The sequence below is a fragment of the Monodon monoceros genome, unplaced genomic scaffold (genome assembly GCF_005190385.1).
Source record: "Monodon monoceros isolate NGI ecotype Baffin Bay Population unplaced genomic scaffold, NGI_Narwhal_1 Super_Scaffold_18, whole genome shotgun sequence".
Taxonomy (NCBI): domain Eukaryota; kingdom Metazoa; phylum Chordata; class Mammalia; order Artiodactyla; family Monodontidae; genus Monodon; species Monodon monoceros.
Genome location: NW_021703774.1, coordinates 79,468,163 through 79,487,000, shown reverse-complemented (window position 1 = coordinate 79,487,000; position 18,838 = coordinate 79,468,163). Strand labels below are relative to the sequence as shown.

The 18,838-nt window shown below is 41.2% G+C and overlaps 1 protein-coding gene and 1 pseudogene across 1 annotated transcript in view; one reads left to right on the top strand and one right to left on the bottom strand.

The window, feature by feature from the left end:
* The first annotated feature begins 10,122 nt into the window (after positions 1 to 10,122).
* Positions 10,123 to 18,838, top strand: part of SLC22A15 (solute carrier family 22 member 15) — a 78,330-nt gene continuing 69,614 nt past the window's right edge. Inside the window, exon 1 of the mRNA XM_029229937.1 lies at positions 10,123 to 10,215. Coding sequence (XP_029085770.1) covers positions 10,129 to 10,215 — 87 coding nt within the window. The 5' untranslated portion in view covers positions 10,123 to 10,128. The remainder of the gene's footprint in view (positions 10,216 to 18,838) is intronic.
* Positions 11,048 to 14,230, bottom strand: LOC114898839 (annotated as a pseudogene).

The window sequence follows — 18,838 nt, the reverse complement described above, 5'->3', positions numbered from 1 at the left end:
GACATTGTAGAAAGTACAAGACTTCCTGGTCTCTGAGCACAGAGCAGATGAGCACAGAACAGACTAGAGCTGCAGGGATGACCAGGTTGTGTGTTCTCCTGAACAGGCTGGCGTCTCGGGTCCACCTGCCTATTGGTCCCTCTGACCTAAGGTCTAACAGTCCTGAGCCTTATTGTGGCGGAACTCTCATAAATGCTGGCCATATTCTCCTTTAACCATCCTTTGGGAGCTTTAAGAGTACTTTTAAAGGTATACTTAAAGTTAAAAGAAATATTACTTAAAAGGAAAACATTAAAGTTCAGGAGCTCATCTGGTATATTTGTGAGCATCTTTATCAGAGCTATGTTGAGTCTTGGGCACATCAGCAATTTAAGGTAACAGGAGAAAGACCAGATCTTCTCACCTAGCTCTGCATCCCCATTAAGGAGGTATAGGTTTCCCCTAAGGATATTCATACCATAAACATTTATCTCAAAGCTGAATTTTCAAATTTGAAATCTCCCATATTATCAGCTTTTCCAAGATTGTTCATACAGTCAAGAACTCATGGGAGCTCACATTATTTTAGTTCATAGATCACTTTAGTTCTAAAGCACTACTAGAAACCTTAAACTTTAAAATTATAAATGATAGGACATATTTTTATTTACACTCATTTAACTGAAAACTTATTTATTTCTGCACAGCCCCATGCCAGTAAGGGAATTAGAAGTCATGTTTTTAGCTATTCCCTGGATGAAGGAAAATAGAAATGTGGGTCTCAGTTGACTGCACCAAGCTGTCATGCTTATATTTGGTGCTGCTGGTCACATGTTGGCAGGGCCAGAAGAGAGCCCCAGGACCAAATCCATCCTTACCTTCTATATCCAGCTTCAAATAAAACATCTCCATCAGCACATCTTCTCCCTGTGCAAACCACTTCACTGAATAGAAAACTTCTCTGCTTAAGTGATTTCTCGTTATCAGCTTGTATTTTGACATCCAACAAACTAAAACTAAATTTTTAGTCTGAAGCAATAACTTTCCATTATATGTTATTTCAAGAAGCACCCATCTTCTTGCAACAGAGCATGTATTTATCTCATAAACACATACACGGCTGAAAAGAGCAATGACAAAAATAAAAACATAAACACAAAATGACTCAGGTATCTTTGATCAAATATTTTTATTAGTTATATTAATTTATTTTATGCCATAGACATTTTGCTCCTAAAATCTCATCTTCTTTCACTTACTTTAGTTCTTCATTTTATCCTCAATGGACCTGTCTCATGTCTTGACCATGGGAAGAAGATGCTGAGGAAAAGGCAAGCTGGTCACCAGGATGCTGTAAATGGCAATGACACATCATTAGGAACACCATCATATAACAGACCAGGCCGAGAATACATCATTAAGAACCCAGACAGAAGATCATCATCTTCCGTCATCACCTTTAAGCACCTCCAAAGGAACTGTTTACTGCTTTGTCTGCAAAAAGTGTTCTGAACACTAAACCAAAGAGACAAAACATCCTTTAGCGGATTGTTGGAGCACTTAAGGAGGTGTAAATTGTAATTAGCCATATGTTAGACTTTCACAGCCCAATAAGAAAGAAGCCTGATGGTGCAAGATCTCTGTGGCCCAGTTTTTCAGGTCAAAAGCAGAATGGCTGTTGAGTAAGGAATAATCCACAAAGGAAAGCTACAGTGCTATTCCATTCTCTGGCTTCAAACACAACAGATGAGAAAGCCTTCAGCACGTGTTTGCGATTGCAGTCATGTTGCTGAGTTATTAGGGAGGGAGGGCCCCTATTGAGCTAAAGTCCCAACCTTAAAATCGTGGATCTGGGGACATTTACTCTGTTTACAAAGGAATCAGAGTGTAAATGTGTTACAAAGATAATATTGTTCTATATTAATATTTCCAGATAAGAAAAAATGGTTCAGAGATGGGGCCTGTACCAGAGAGTGGAATCTGTTAGTAAAAACAAACAAACAAAACAAAACAAAAAAAACAACTCACAAACTTTTGAGAACTTGGTTTTAGTTACTGCTGTGCTAACTAATTATGTGGCTTGCAGTATGTCCCTGAATCATCTTAAACCTATTATCTAACCTCCCATAGCCTAAATTTAACATTTTTGTAATGTGGGGGGGTGGGCTCAGTGATTTCTAAAAAATGGCATTCAAAATGTGTGTGTGTGTGTGAGTGCACCCTCTCCAGTACCCTCATTGTCCTGAGGAAAAACCATTAACTTCGGGCTTCCTGGTGGCGCAGTGGTTAAGAATCTGCCTGCCAATGCAGGGGACACAGGTTCGAGCCCTGGTCAGGGAAGATCCCACACGATGTGGAGCAACTAAGCCTGTGCTCCACAACTACTGAGCCTGTGCTCTAGAGCCCATGAGCCACAACTACTGAGCCTGCATGCCACAACTACTGAAGCCTGCATGCCACAACTACTGAAGCCTGCATGCCTAGAGCCCGTGCTCCGCAAGAGAAGCCACTGCAATGAGAAGCTTGCGCACTGCAATGAAGAGTAGCCCCCGCTTGCCGCAACTAGAGAAAGCCCACACGCAGCAACGAAGACCCACTGCAACCAAAAATAAATAAATAAAATATTTTTTTTAAAAAAACATTAACTTCATTGGGTTTGCACAAGGTCCTGTGACAAAAAAAGGTGAAGGAAAATGAATGAAATACTGCCATTTGCAGCAACATGGATGGACCTATCATACTAAGAAGTCAGGCAGAGAAAGACAAATACCATATGATATTGCTTATATGTGGAATCTAAAATACGACACAAATGAACTTATTTACAAAACAGAATAAGACTCACAGACATAGGAAACAAATATATGGTTACCAAAGTAGAAAAGGAGTTGGGGAGGGATACATTGGGAGTTTGGGATTAGCTGATACAAACTACTAAATATAAAATAAACAACAATGACCTACTGTATAGCCCAGGGAACTATATTCAATATCTTGTAATAACCTATAGTAGAAAATAATCTGAAAAAGTATACATATATATATACATATATATGTAAAACTAAATCATTTTGCTGTACACCTGAAACTAACATAAGATTGTAAATCAACTATAATTCAATTAAAAATGTCTTTATTAGACAAAGGTGAAAGAAGAATCTCAGGCCTGGTAGGAGGGGCAAATAAAACTGAGACTATTCAAAATCTTGCACTGAAACAGATAATTGACAGGAGGATTTGATTTGCTGTTTGGCTGAGAATAAGATACTCTTCTCATTCATATGAAAACCGATGAAGATGAGTTTATATCATTTAAGATGCAATATGATCTTCAGGCTCAAATAGCTGGATGCCAGTAAATTAAGGATTAACTTGGTTCTGAAAATTCATGTGAATTTGTGCACTCATGTAACTTTCTACTAAGTGACTCTCACTACTATAGGGAGATAACAAGATCTGGCTAATTCTTCTTAAGGCAGATAAACATAGGGACAAGAGCCTTCAGACTGAAGAAGACATAATGGATACCATTCTTCTTTCTAATCTACTTAGCCACATTGTTATGTTTTAATTTGGAGCCTATTTCATGATCAGATAGTACAGCAAGTGTGCAATTTCCAGAGTCGACAACTCCTCCTCCTCTTCCTCGCTCTCACCCCTACCACCCCATCCAGTACTGCAGCCAAGAAGAAAGTCTTCACTGGAAGGCAAGCGCCACTAGCGAGAGGAGAGGCTTTGCTGGTTTAACCCTGTATTCCTCACACCTACAATAATATGCCCAGGACGCATTTGTTGAAAGAATTCTCATACATAACGATTTTCAGAATGGTTTCGGGATTGGTAACTTCTCCTTTTTGAGACTGAGTAGATCCAGTGGATCAAACTTGATTCTCTGAAATCTACTTTGGGTTCCTACTTTCTGAAGGCAATGTAAATTGCTGGTTTTAATTTAGAAAGCCCAGTTGGGGTTAAGACTCTTGATATGCAGGTTATCATCATGTTTGTGCAATACTTAACCAACTCAAGTGGTTCAGGCAATTCCAATAGCACCCAGATTTTAATCCTGGGGAACTTTGGGGCATTTGGCAAATTTTTATCCATCCTACTGAATTATATAGCCTCAAATGATAGACGTCCATGAGTATGGCAAATTCGTCATTTCAGTCTGTATTCCCTAGTTGTAAAACTTCCCTGTATAAGAAATAGCAGCAGCATAGCGGCAGTAACAGCAACAACCCTGACATTTTCATTAAAGTTGGGCACTCAGGAATGAATCTGTTGAATTAAATGAATGTCCCATTCTCTAAGCTCAGTGCCTCTTGGAACAGCATGTAAAACTGGACTCTTAGCAAGCAAAACACTCTATGATCTAAATTCAAACATAAGTAATGGCTAATTTCCCTCATACTTCATCTCTTTCTGCTATAACCTAAAAATAGAACTTTAGACCTAACTCTATTCATACTCTTTTATTGCTAAGGTTTGAGACATGGAAACGGCCAATTCCTCCATATCAGATTTAGATCTAATTTAGTATATGCTTTCACCCACTTACAGATGGTTTTTGAATGACAGTTGTTGGTTTGGAGGGCCAGAACACGGAGACACGTCCATCTCACCGCTAATTCCATTATCGTTTTGCTTTTCCTCCCTTTGTCTTCTTGCTCCTTCCTCCCAGACATCTGTCCTCAAAATCTGGCTTCCTTGTGATCTGGTCACTCCCATCACATTTGCTGTGTTTATATCAACTTAATGTTGACAGAGGTATTTGGACTTTGGCTGTCTTTATTAAGGCATGTTGCTGTAACATACTAACAAAGAGTTATCTCAGCATAAAGGTTTATGCAGAAGGGAAAATGTTCTTTAGATTTTTTAAAAAGACTAACTCTGGGTACATTTAGGCTGGTATACAACACTGATTTCCAAGGATTTGAAACAACACTTAACACACATGAATTCTGTTATCTTGCATACCAAATTTCAGTAGCCTTCCGGGACACCAAATTACCAGTGAAGCAAAAGGCATGACACTGTGGTTAGGTGTGGAGGTTTTACAACAAAAGAAAGAAGATGACAATAATTGAGTATATTTGCTTCAAGGCTTTATGTAATTTACCAGATAAAGTTAACCTTTCTTCCTCTCATATCCCAACAAGTGTATATTTGATAGACACACTATTTTAAACATTATTTTAATTGTTTATTATTAAAAAAAACCCCAGATGTTCATTACTTCTGAGTTATTAAAAGAAATACAGGTACTATAAAATTATAGTAGGAAAGGACTTAAGAAAAAGAAAAATGAGTAAACAATGGTCAGATGGGGAAAATATGCTCTCAAAATGGAACTCTTTGCTAAGAGCCACAGATGCAATACCTTGAGCCTCAGGAGAGCTTTAATTAGTCCTGCTCTTCCTTCAGCGCATGCTCAGAAGCTCTGGCACGGACTGTAAATGAGGGCAAGGAAATCCAGCAGGGGCCTGGGTGGGTTAAGGGGGGGGAAGGGCAGGATCTTAAAGGGGCAACGACCATTTAAAAGAGCAATGCCTCTAGGCCCCACCATTCCTATCTCAGGTCCTTCAACCTACCACTACCAACCTACTCTACCTTCTGTGTTCCCTACCTCAGTTAACAGTACTACCTCTGGGCTTCCCTGGTGGTGCAGTGGTTAGGAATCTGCCTGCCAATGCAGGGGACACGGCTTCGAGCCCTGGTCCGGGAAGATCCCACAAGCCGCGAAGCAACTCAGCCCATGCGCCACAACTACTGAGCCTGTGCTCTAGAGCCCAAGAGCCACAACTACGAAGCCCGTGTGACACAACTACTGAAGCCCATGTGCCTAGAGCCCATAGTCTGCAACAAGAGCAGCCCCCGCTCGCCGCAACTAGAGAAAGCCCGTGCACAGGCAACGAAGACCCAATGCAGCCAAAAATAAATAAATGAAATAAATAAATTTATATATATAAAAAAATAGTACTACCTCCATTTTCCCAGTTGTTGAAGCCAGAAACATAGGAATCATTGCTGATTTCTCTCTCGTATGCTTCTGCAAAATGATGCAAAATGAATCACTGTCAATTTTTGCAGATTTTACCTTAAATTTGACTTCACTTCTCAATCCCTATTACCACTGTCCTGGTTTAAGCTCTCAGACCCTCACTGGGTCCTGCCTGGGCCCTTACAACAGTGTCTCAACTGGTGTTATGTGCATTTTCCACTGCTGCCAAATCATCTTTTGAAAATCACACCGCTCAACCTGAGAAAACACTTCAGTGGTCCCCATCACCTGCAGGAAAAAGTTGAAGCTCCTTAGCAATGCATACCTGGACTCTATCAATTCACAGACCTCATTTCTGACACTCCCAGGGTTGTATTTTCTGTTCTCACGATAACCAACTGCTTTTAGGATATATGTTCCAACACAATGTGAATTAACACAGAATATGTAGAAAAGTTTCTGACCCACTTAAAATACATAAACTTTTAGCGAGTAAGATGAAATAACCCAACTTCTACTTAACACTTCATTTATTTAGCTATATATCATAAAATATGGATGTATAATTTTTTCACTCTCACGCATAATATCAAAGGAAAATTTCAAAAGTTCAAAATATGACTCTCTTACCTATACAGAATGAACCCATGTCAATGATTTTATTTTAATTGATGAAGGAAGCAGTAGGATGGTAAACCTGGTTCTAAGAGCATTTGAAGAACTGGTTATTTCTAGGAAAAAAAAAGATTGCTAGATTATATATAAAATAAGTTAATGTTCTGCGGGGCAATGAAATAATAGATTATTATCTTTCCTATTAAACATAATCATTTACATCTCTACCAAAAAGAAAATCTACAAATTTACATGTAACTGCACAGTATCTAGACTCTAATTCATAGCAAATAGCCAGGTCAAACACTGGTAAATTTTCCTACTGAATTAAATAATCCTGGGGGTGGGCTTGTTGAATAATGCTTCATGATTACATTGAAAGGACACACAGTCCTCTTCTTGCTTTCTGATTATTTCCAAGTGCAGGACAATTTTCCTTAACAGTGAAAGTTTTTTGTTAAACCACTTCACATTAGTCTTGTTCATCAGTGTTTTGGCACCACAATAGTCACTTCTTGAGTCACCTAACAAAGCTTTTCAGAACATAACATTTTATGTCCTCCTATGTTTTCTCCGATAAAGCATTCTGGAATCTCGTGTAGTTTGAAAAGAGAATAAATATATTAAGTAACTATCAACATTGTAGAACAGTGTACAGTTATGTGGATGTTAAAACGTTGAGTAACTACTAAAATAATAATAATGACAACAATAATAACAATAATAGTGCAATGTGTAGCTCCCAAAAATAGAAGAAAGAAGGACCATATAAAAATGGTTTTAAGACTTCAATAGATGGCCAGGAAGTAAAAAGAAAGAAGATGGTAAACATAAAACAAAAAATAGTGCAATGTGTAGCTCCCAAAAATAGAAGAAAGAAAGAAGGACCATATAAAAATGGCTTTAAGACTTCAATAGGTGGCCAGGAAGTAAAAAGAAAGAAGATGGTAAACATAAAACACAAAATAGTAGAAATGATTCTAAATATATCATTCACAATGAGTATAAGTGGGTTTAACTCACCTGTTAAAAGACAGAGACTACAAAATTGGATAGACAAATAAACCCTCCTTCCATAAACATGTCTAGAAGGCAACAAAGCTGAAAGGATGAAAACAAAGGGATTACAAGGAAAATAACAACAACAAAAAATTGACACAGCAATGTTAACATTAGACAAAATGAAAATTAAGACAAAAAGCATTAAGAGAAAAAAAGGTATTTTATCACGATAAAAGGAATGATACAATTGGTACTTTCATAAACTTTCACAAATAAAAAGAGAACTTGATAAAAACTCGAAAATGATAATCATTTTGTAAGATTTTGACACGTTTACTAAAAACTGATACATCCAGCAAAGTAAAATTTAGTAGTAATACAGACTACTTTGATAAAATTAACAAGGTTGATCTAATAGATAAAGAACCTTGCACCCAAACAAATGGAGAGTATTTTCAATACATTCAGTACACTTTTCTAAAATGACCACATACTAGGTCACAAGAAAATTCAATTTCCAAGATTTAATATCATCTATGTTCACAAAGAATTTAAATTAGTAATCAACAATAAAAAGATGGTTAAAAAATAGCAACAACCTTTAATTGAAAACTTAAAAAAAAAATGAACAAATAGCTCCTTGGGTAGAGAGGACATTACAATGTCATGGAATATTTAAAACTAAAGACAATGTAAGTACCACATGACAAAACTTGTGGAATAGAGCAAAGTAGTACCTAGAGAGAAATGCATAGTCTTATGTATAATTATTCTTATAAAAGGAAAATTGAAAGCAAAAAGCTAAACTTTCAAGTCATGTAGGCAGTAAAAGAATTACATACTAGCAAAAATAAGTAAAGAAAGAAAATAGTTCATATATTCCATAAAATAGAAAACAAAGACATAAAGAAAGAAAAATCACAAAATAAAAACTGGTTTCTTCAAAAAATAATAAAGTAGACAAGCTTCTGGCAAGACTGATAAGAATGGGACAATAAAAATGAATAATATTCAGAATAAAAAAATGGGGCCTAAATACAGCTAGAGCATGATTTAAAAAACCCCAAGAGAACAAGATAAACAAGTTTATTCCAAAAACAACAGAAAAACTAGATAAAATAGTAACACTTCTAGAAAAAAAACTAAAAGTAATTCAAGAACAGAAAGCCATAAAGGGCTTCCCTGGTGGTGCAGTGGTTGAGAGTCCGCCTGCCGATGCAGGGTATACGGGTTCGTGCCCTCGTGCCCCAGTCCGGGAAGATCCCACATGCCGCGGAGCGGCTAGGCCTGTGAGCCATGGACGCTGAGCCTGTGCGTCCGGAGCCTGTTGCTTTGCAACGGGAGAGGCCACAACAGTGAGAGGCCCGCGTACCAAAAAAAAAAAAAAGCCATAAAAATAAGTGACATAAATCTCTCTATGTCTGTATATCTGTAAAAAAGAGGCTCCCCCTGCAAAAGAAACCAAGTCCAGATGGTTTAAAGAAGAGTTTTTACTAAATACTTCCAACTCATTTTACTAAGCTACTATAATCTCACAGCCAAATCCAGACAAGAACAGTAACAAGAAAATTATAGACCTATCTCACTCTCTTAGACGTAAAAAGCTAGATAAAGCATTAGCTGGTTACCTCTTCTGTTCAATATTGTATTGGGTGCCGTGGCCTCGACCATGGAATACTATGCAGCTGTTAAAATCAATCTAAGGAGGTGGAGAAATGAGGCTTAAGGCAAGTGACGAGCGTCCCTAGGTCCTGCTGCATATTTCTCCATTTCCAGCCCTTCAAACTGCTGTTTATCCTTCAAACACTTTGGCAGCCATCACGTCCTGTCCCACAAATTAATCTTTCATCTTTTGTATTTCCTTCGTACCTCATGGATATTTCTATAACCAAATGTATCTCACGGTTTTGCAAGAATTTGGTTGCCTGACCACATAGCTAGCACAGAGCAGGATGGAAGGAAATGTTGAACAGCACTCTTCTTCGAAGGATCTAGAACCCATTCCCACTTACCGCATTTAACTGATATGTACAAAAGTACAGATTATGCTAGCAGTCACCGGGTCTCCCAACAGTCATCGCGTCCCCCGTCCCCGAAGCAGCGGCTGTGGCTTAGACGCCGCTGCCCTTCCCGTATTTCTCCATCAGAGAGGATGCCGACGCCCGAGCCCACTTCCCACTTCCTCTTTCCTCTCGCTTTAAGCGGCGCAGAAACCCATCTCTCTCAGAAAAAAATCTTTAACAGGAAGCCCAGGGGCCCGGGTACCTGGCATCCCGCCCCGGACCCGCAAGCCCGCGCGGGCCCCCGACCCCCGGCCCCCGACCCCGCCCGCGCAGACGCACCTCCCGCCGCCCCGCCCACGCTCCCACGCCGCGCCCGGCTCCTCGCTGGCTGGGCCGAGCCGGTGCCGGGCGCCGTGGAGCTCGCGCGCCGGGCCGGCCGGGGAGGGCCGCGCTGGAGCGGGGGCGGCGGGAGGGCGGGTCGGGGCCGGGCTCCCGCTGGCGGCTAGGCCGGGGCCGAGCGCGCGGCCGGCCATGGAGGTGGAGGAGGCGTTCCAGGCGGTGGGCGAGATGGGCATCTACCAGATGTACCTGTGCTTCCTGCTGGCGGTGTTACTGCAGGTGAGTCCCCCGCCGCTCGTATGGCTCCCACGTCCCCGCTTCCTGGCCGCCCGGGGAGAGGCGTACCTCCCTCCCCACTCCCCAGCGCCTGGCCCGGATGCCGAGCCTCTGCAAACCCCGAGGTGTGGCGAGCCTCTCCCGCCTCCACCTTCACCCCGCGCGAGGGCGGCGCTGGGGTAGGCGCCGCGCGTTGGCCTGGGCCCCGGAAAGCCAAGGTCGCCGGCCGGCCTGTCAACCTAATCTCGGATCCTCGTCCCTTAGGCGCCATGCTTCTCTCACCTCGAGTGGGGAAGGACTGCGTGGGGGGTACTTAAGCCAGCGAGCTGGTTAGTAAGAGATGAAAAATTCAGTTGTTACCTGGAATACGCTGTGAATAGGAAGGGAATTTTTAACCTGTGGCGCTGTCACTTTGGAATCTGGAACATAGAGAGGGAGGGCCCTGATCACCCGCTGACAGAAGGGCTGATTTAGAGGGCCTCCTTCAGCTCTGGTATCTACTTACCATCTTTTCCTGGATTTGAGGGGACTTCCTATCCAGGAGCTTTCAATGCATGGAGTTTATTTCTTTCTGATTTAAGTTCTGCTGGGTCATTCTGCCCAGAGTCGCCTTGGGTTGAGACTTTTTAAAGTCCATAGTGCCATCTACAACGTGTGGTGTAAAATGGAATCACTTCTTCATTGTACAGAATTCTCAGAGACGGCTTTTTTTGGTTTTCTCCAGATTTTAAGCATTTTGATTTATTTAAAAAGGGATTGCTCATAGAAAACAATTACTTTGAACAGTATACAGGACTGATGGAGACTGGCTATGTCACAACATCAGACAGTACAGTCAGTATCTGCTGTATGGCTGGTCTCTGTAGACACCCGTTGCTGTCCTCGCTGAGAGTACCTTGTGTCTTGAGTCAGTCCACTCCTCTGGCCCTTGGGAATCGTACGTCTCTTCACTGACTCGGTGTCCGTAAGCATAGTAATCAGCACCACTTCGGGCTGGGGCGCTATGGCTGTTATCAGAGGAATCATAATGCTGTTCATCGTAAGCAGTGCCATATCCATCGTCATAGTCATGATCTCCACAGGTCTCTCGTGTTGGGGGCGGTGGTGGACGTCTGTACCCAGTTGGGGGGACTCCTCTTGCTCGGGGAGTGAGAAGTCCTCTTCCCCGACTCACTGGCCCTCGGGTGGAAAGGACTCCCCTGGCAGTCGGTGTCCCTCGCAGTACCCCGACTCCCACTGGCTGGGCTGTGACTCCTCCCCTTCCCCTGGTTATTGCTGGGGTTGGTACCCCTCTTGTACGCAAGGTAACAACTGGTACATCTGCATTTTCTGGACCACCATTCAAATATGTTAATTCCTGGCGCTGTGCTTGCCTGATTTCATCATTACACTCACGAATGAGGAACTTTTTGATTTCCTCCAGAGCATGTCCCATCCGGGCATAGGCTTTTGCTGAGCGGGGGGGGGGGGGGAATCACTTCAGTCAGAACATGGAGATCATCACTGAGGTGGAAAGTACTTTGCTTCTCCACTTTTCCTCAACTCTTCTTCTTTTGCCTTGCCTCTCATGGAGCCTTTTCCAAAGATGGACATTTTTGTCAAGGTTTCTTCTTGTAAACGCTTCAGAGAATTGCCACGTGGCCCCAAAAGTTTTCCCACAAAGTTGAACTTACTGTTTTACAGGAGTTAAAACTTTCTGTCCCAGCCTAAAAATGTAGGTTCCATATGCTCAAGGTCACTACAAATACACTTCGCCACGCAAGTTCCTCCTCCTTTGCCAGCTTAAATGGCCCATTTGATGTCAATTACTTCTTTTAATTCTAAAGACATTTTGTTCACAGATCCTTTATTAGTATGCCAGTCGGCCATTTTACTTATTCCTTCATTCAACGTATATTTAATGAGTGCCTACTATGTGCTTATCAGGGGCTATAATGTCAGATAAATCAAAGCCCCTTTCCTGTGAAGTTTACATTCTAGTGGGGGTGGGATGAAGCAGGCAGGCAGTTAAATAATTACAATTAACACGTGATGATAGTTATTCTGAGGGAAGGACAGGGTGGTCATGGGTATAAGCACCAGTCCACCAGTTGCTTAAACCTTGCATAAATCAACTGCTCAACAGGAAGACTGGGAGGGTTGGAGGTGAGGGTTGACTAAGCGATTCTCTTTTCCATTAAAATGTTTGAAAGTTCAGTTGATTTCATAACCAGCCAGAAGAACCATTTAAATGATGCACTGACAGATGAAGTCAGTTCTTTCTCTAGCAAAACAAGTTCTCAGTTCACAAATATGTGATATTCTGAGGTTCCTTTAAGTGTGTTTTGGCTTTAAATGCACTTTCCTGTGGGGAAAAAGTATTTGTGCTAAATCACAAAAGAGTATTTAATTCAGAGAGAATAGAATTGTGATCATGATGTCTGACGTTCATTTATGATATTTTCTCTTTGAGAAAGTCCTTTTCCTATTCTAAGCAAGAATTTCAGGAACATAACTCCCTCTCTGAGTAATCTCACCTACACTCTGTCTCCTGTATCATTATGTTCTCACCTGCCTAGCCAGGTATCCACTGACCTTGAATAAGTTTGTCTTGAGTGGAGTGTGGCACTAAAAAGACCACCGTTCTGGGTTCGGGACCTGTTAAATTTCCATCATTTACTTTTTGTTATGGTTGACCCAGTTGGTTAGAGTTTGGTACCAAAGAGGTCTAAGCCCATGACCATGACTGTTCACTGAGCCCTGCCTGATGTGTGGTCAGTATTCACCATAGAAGAACTAGCTCTTAGAGTGTTGGGGATGAGTGACTGACTTTACTTGTAGGTGTGGGCTGAGGAGGTGCCCTGTAGCTGTGCAGATCCCAAAAGAGTAGATGCCCAGGTCCAAGCAGAAGTGAATTCTTCACAGCTGTTACCCGTTTGTGAGGACTCAACTACCCCATTGAGATACATAATCCAAATGGTCCTATGGTCACCCAACGCTCTCCTGGATATGAGAGTGGAGTTCCCCAAAGGCTGCTCTATCAAGTCTGTTGTTGGAGATGATTTAGACTAGGGGAGCTGGCCTGCAGAGTGTGAGTACTAGAGCGTCCCATCACACAGTTGTAACACGATGCTTTCATCATTCTTCTGGGGGTTGCTTCCTCTAACAGGAAGAAGTAAGAAGCCTTTTTCAGAGTTGGTTGGCTTGAATGGAAGGAGCTTGATGTTTGCTTTTTAAAACCAAAGCACTTGTCTACCAGTGCCCAGTGAGTGTACAGACCAATGGTATAGCAGCCCTGCCAGAGAGGGGGAGTCCTGCACATTGTAGATGGGACTGCCAGGGAGAGGGACCACCAGGGAGAGGGGGCTGCCTCAGCAGGAGCCTTATCTGCATCTGTGGTTTGGTGATGACCAACTCCAGCTGAGAAACACAAAACTAGAGGGACAGAGATGGAAACCGTACAGATTCTTTTGTTTTCTTCCTTCTAGGATCATTATTTTTTTAAAATGATATTAACTCCCTTCAAACACATCCAAGTTCAAACTAAGAGGACAAAACCACATTACAAGCCAACTCTAAAGGTCTTTAGGTTAACTGTTTTCTTGGATTATAGATATCATCAGGTAGCTCCTCAAACGTCTCAATATCGTTTCCTTTGCCTAGGAGACCTACCTTCACCTGCCTTGCAAACACAATCTTTGGAATCTCCATAGTGGTCAACTTTCAGATACATACAGAATAAATGCAGATTTTGTAGATTTCTCGTCAGCATGATAAGATGCAAGTGACCTGATAATAGTGATACTTGGTTTTACAGTACCTAAGAAGAAAGCTAGAGGAGAAAAATTGCCTTCTGTAAAACTGGTTGTCCTATGAACAAGCAATAAGATTTATAATTTTGCAGTTAGAAAAATTCTTACCCACTCAAATATACATGTCCTCCTTTGGGTAAGAGTTATTTGTGGTATTTAAATATGAATAATTCTATTTACTTTATTACCATTTCTATTTTCCAATCGTGATTCAAAGTTGACGCCATTATCACTATTTTGTGTTTGTGTTTGTGTGTGCTTATTTGCCAGACTGTTTGGAGGAAGGTTTGAATACAATTCTTTGTTTCTTGATCCGTTTAGACATAAAGTGGAAATGGATCCTACTTCTTTGCTCTAAGTCAGAGACTCCGGCTCCTTCGTTTTCCTCAGGATCATGAATCATATGCTGTGGTATAATTTGCACAGAATTTAAAACATCCATTAACCAACAGGAACATGTAACCTGTAATAAACATTCGTTTCACCAGCAGAATTGTGATGCTGCTGTGAATCTCAGCTTGAGATGCAGTACTCTGGTATTTCGGAATGCACTATTATTATGTAAACTCTTAATAAACCCAACCTTACTTTTCAGATCCTTGAACTACCAGTGCATTCATATCATCCACGCAATAAATATCTTTTCACGGTGTTTCAGAAAGTGGAATGACTGAACAGGTATTTTGCAGAAGAGGGAACTATGATAGTCAACACATGAAAAGATGTTTACCTTCAGTGGTCATCTGGGACAGGCATATTAAAATGACTATGAAATATCATTTCATACTTATTAGAATAGCAAACATTAAATAGTCTAACAGTACAAGTGTGATGAAAATGAGTAGAAAGTACCCCATTTACAGAACAATTTGGCACTGTCTAGTAAAATTACAACCAGCATTGGACTCCTAGGTGTATGTACGACAGTATCCCTTGTGCATAAGCAGATATGTGTAGGGTGTTTTTTGCAGCACTGTTTGTAATGACAAAAATTAGTAACCACCTAAATGACTCTCAAAAAGGGACTGGGGACTTCCCTGGTGGTCAGGTGGCTAAGACTTTGCCTTCCAATGCAGGGGGTGCGGGTTTGATCCCTGGTCAGGGAGCTAAGATCCCACGTGCCTCTCTGCCAAAAAACCAAAACATAAAACAGATTGTAACATATTGTAACATATTGTAACAAATTCAATAAAGACTTTAAAAATGGTCCACATCAAAAAAAAATCTTTAACAAAAAAGGACTAGATAATTAAATCTGACATAAATTTTATAGAATATAACAGTTAAAATGAACAAACTAGGTCTACACACAGCCACATGGATGAATCTCTTTTTTTAAAAATAAATTTATATATTTATTATTTATTTTTGGCTGTGTTGGGTCTTCGTTGCTGCACATGGGCTTTCTCTAGTTGCGGTGAGCGGGGGCTACTCTTCGTTGTGGTGCGCGGGCTTCTCATTGCGGTGGCTCCTCTTGTTGTGGAGCACGGGCTCTAGGCACACAGGCTTCAGCAGTTGCAGCACACAGGCTCAGTAGTTGTGGCTCGCGGGCTCTAGAGCGCAGGCTCAGTAGTTATGGCACATGGGCTTAGTTGGTCTGTGGCATGTGGGATCTTCCCAGATCAGGGTTCGAATCCGTGTTCCCCGCACTGGCAGGCGGGTTCTTGTAGATCAAGAGGAAGATACATCTCTACCCTCTTCCCAGGTATATCCTCTCACTTTGTTCTTGATTCCGTATTACTCTATATCAGTTATTTCTGATCTTCTATCTTTCTGCATTTTCTGACCTCCCAAGGAGTGGCCCGCATGGTAGATTTAGGTGGTCTATGGAACTGTTATTAAATCACATTAACTCATAAAGTGAGAGGGTTATTCCCTTTTCAGTTCTTCTTTAATCCTTTTGTTTTTCTAAGAAGAATGTCTCATTTGGTGCTAGTATTTCTCAAAACATTTGCAAATATTTCTGTTTTAACAAAGGGAATGAACCAGAATTAAGGAAAGTTCAGACTTTGGTGGAAAACATTATCTAGTTAGACTTGAATAACATTATTATGTTTTTATTGTACTTACTATTCATTTTCTTTTGAAACTTTTGAAAGTTATTAAACATTTCAGATGAAATACATAGAATAATGTCACAGACATACATGTACCTACTTCTAGGTTTAACAGATGCTGATTTTTTGCCATGTTTGTTTAAGGTTGTGTCAGCATAGTTCAACCAGAGAAACAGGAGGCAGAACTTCTAGGCTGGAGATGTATGTGTTTGTATATATACATGTATCTGTATCTGTATCTACATACGTGATTATATATGTAATCAGTGAATAATTTGTTATGAGGATTTGACCATATATAATTGTGGGAGCTAGTTCGGCAGTCCCTGTAAGGCTGTTGTCTCTGTGTCTGTTGTTAGAGCTTGAAGTCTGCAGGGAAGGCAGCCTGGAACACATCAGAATTGACTGGAATCTGTGTCATTCTCACTGCCTGCAACCTTGATGAAGCACATCTGTTTCATCATGGAACTAAACACACACTTGGCCCAGGAGTCAGAGCAGCCAAAGGAGGATCCCGGGGAGTGTAGATCAGTAGCAGGCCCAGCTGCTGTGTTGCAGCGACAAGGTGAGGCAGCAGAAACATGATGGTGGATGTGAGGCACAAAATCACTGGCCCCAAAACCTGCCCGAAAATCTCTCTTGTGCCCCACCTTAAATAAAAATGTGCCAGCTAACACTTAGTACTGTAGAAGAACATTGTATTTTTTTAAATTTTATTTATTTAATTTATTTATTTTTGGCTGCATTGGGTTTCATTGCTGCGTGCGGGCTTTCTCTAGTTGCGGTGAGCCGGGGCTACTCTTCCTTGTGGTGCGTGGGCTTCTCATTGCGGTGGATTTTCTTGTTGCAGAGCACGGGCTCCAGGCGAGCGTGGGCTTCAGTAGTTGTGGTGCATGGGCTCAGTAGTTGTGGCTCTCGGGCTCTAGAGCACAGGCTCAGTAGTTGTGGCTCACGGGCTCTAGAGCGCAGGCTCAGTAGCTGTGGCTCACGGGCTTAGTTGCTCTGCAGCATGTGGGATCTTACCGGACCAGGGCTCGAACCCATGTCCCCTGCATTGACAGGCAGATTCCTAACCAGTGAGCCACCAGGGAAGCCCCAGAACATTGTATTTTTATAGTTCCATCTTGCTGGTTATATTTGTATTGATATACAATTTTATTTCTCTAAATTTACAAGTTAAAAAATTTGAGTCCATTTAAAAGCAGGCCATTAAGTAAATAATAGAAAACAAATGGGCACGTAACACTCTTGCAGGGGGGTACTCACATGACTGAAGTTTGGGAAAAGCTGAGCCTGTCCAGTAATACTTCTTCAAAGAACACTAAAAATAGGTTCTTTACTCTCATGACTCTGATCAGACTCTTTCTTTGGCCTAAGAATTCCTTCCTTGATTTTTGTTTTGATTAAACCCCTAGCAGTCTTTCACTGCCTAGCTCAGGTGTCTCATTGGCAACCTTTTCCTTATTCCCAGAGTTGGAATTCACATCTGCTTTCTTTGTTGTCTCATTAACTTCATTTCTACTCTGGCTAATAGAGCATTTGCCCAAATCTGCCTTGTATTTATAGCTCTGGACATATTGTCCTCACTTGAATGTATGTGCCTAAGAAGGAAACAACTGTTTCTTACCCATCATTGTTATCACCTGAGGCTCAGAATACACTGTGTTGCAAAGTGTTGGCACTCACTAAAACTTTTTAAAAGTTAAACTGAAATAACAGAAGGAAGGTGGTCAGGTGGTGGCATTCCCATTTTATTTGGGAGATTGAGAGGGAAACTGATGCAGGTCAAATAATGTGTCCAAGGTCTTAATTAGTGGTTGGAACCAAGATTAGGTCCCATAATTACTGGTTTTTAATCCATCATCATTTTCTTTGCCACACCCTTATGCAAGGAGTTAGTTAACCAAATATATTATAGCCTGTTATGTACACAGTAGTGTGTTGGGTTTCTTGAAAGGATATAGAAGTAGAAATTAGGGTTTTCTTTTCTTCAGGAGATGGCAAATCATTAGAAGAGAAAAAATTATATCTATACTGTTAAATAATGGTACAAAGTAATATTTCCCCAGTAAATAATACAGCCACTGAATGCTTTAGACATTAAGAAAGAGACATCAGCATGGTCTAGAGTGGTTTGTTGAAACTTCAGAAAGAGGGTTGAGCTTGAGCTGAACTTTGAAGCTTGGGTTAAGAGAGAAGTGGGTAGGCCGTTTCAGGTGGAGAAACATAACATTGGCGAAAGTATAGAAGAGGGAATAACCTAGACCCTTGTTACACGAAGTGTGGCCCAGACCATCAGCCTTGACCTCACCAGAGCTTGTTAGAAAAGCAGGATCTCAGGTCTCATCCCGGCCTGCAGAGTCACACTCTGCACGTTAAAATTGGGAGGCGCTGATAGATGCTATTTGGATGGTGCTATGCAATTTACTGTGTGATGTTGGCTAAAGAAATATCCCTTTGACCTTCAGATTAGGTTAGTTAGATATGAATGAACTAGATAAAGATGTACTGCCAGTGTCCAGTCTTACTGGAAGAAAACATGAAGTTTAGAAAGGTTTTGATTTGCTGGAAGTTTACTAGAGCTGGGATTCAGACTCAAGTGTACAGATCCCATACGCTTTTCACAGCACACAATGAAAAGTCCTGTTTGGGGAACTGAACAGGCTAGTACAGAAAGCCTGGATGCAGATAAGGTAGCCATCGGGTCATGTGGTAGATATCTGGGTGCTAGGACAGGTATCATTTATCCATTAGTATGTTTTGACCAGAAGAGTTTCA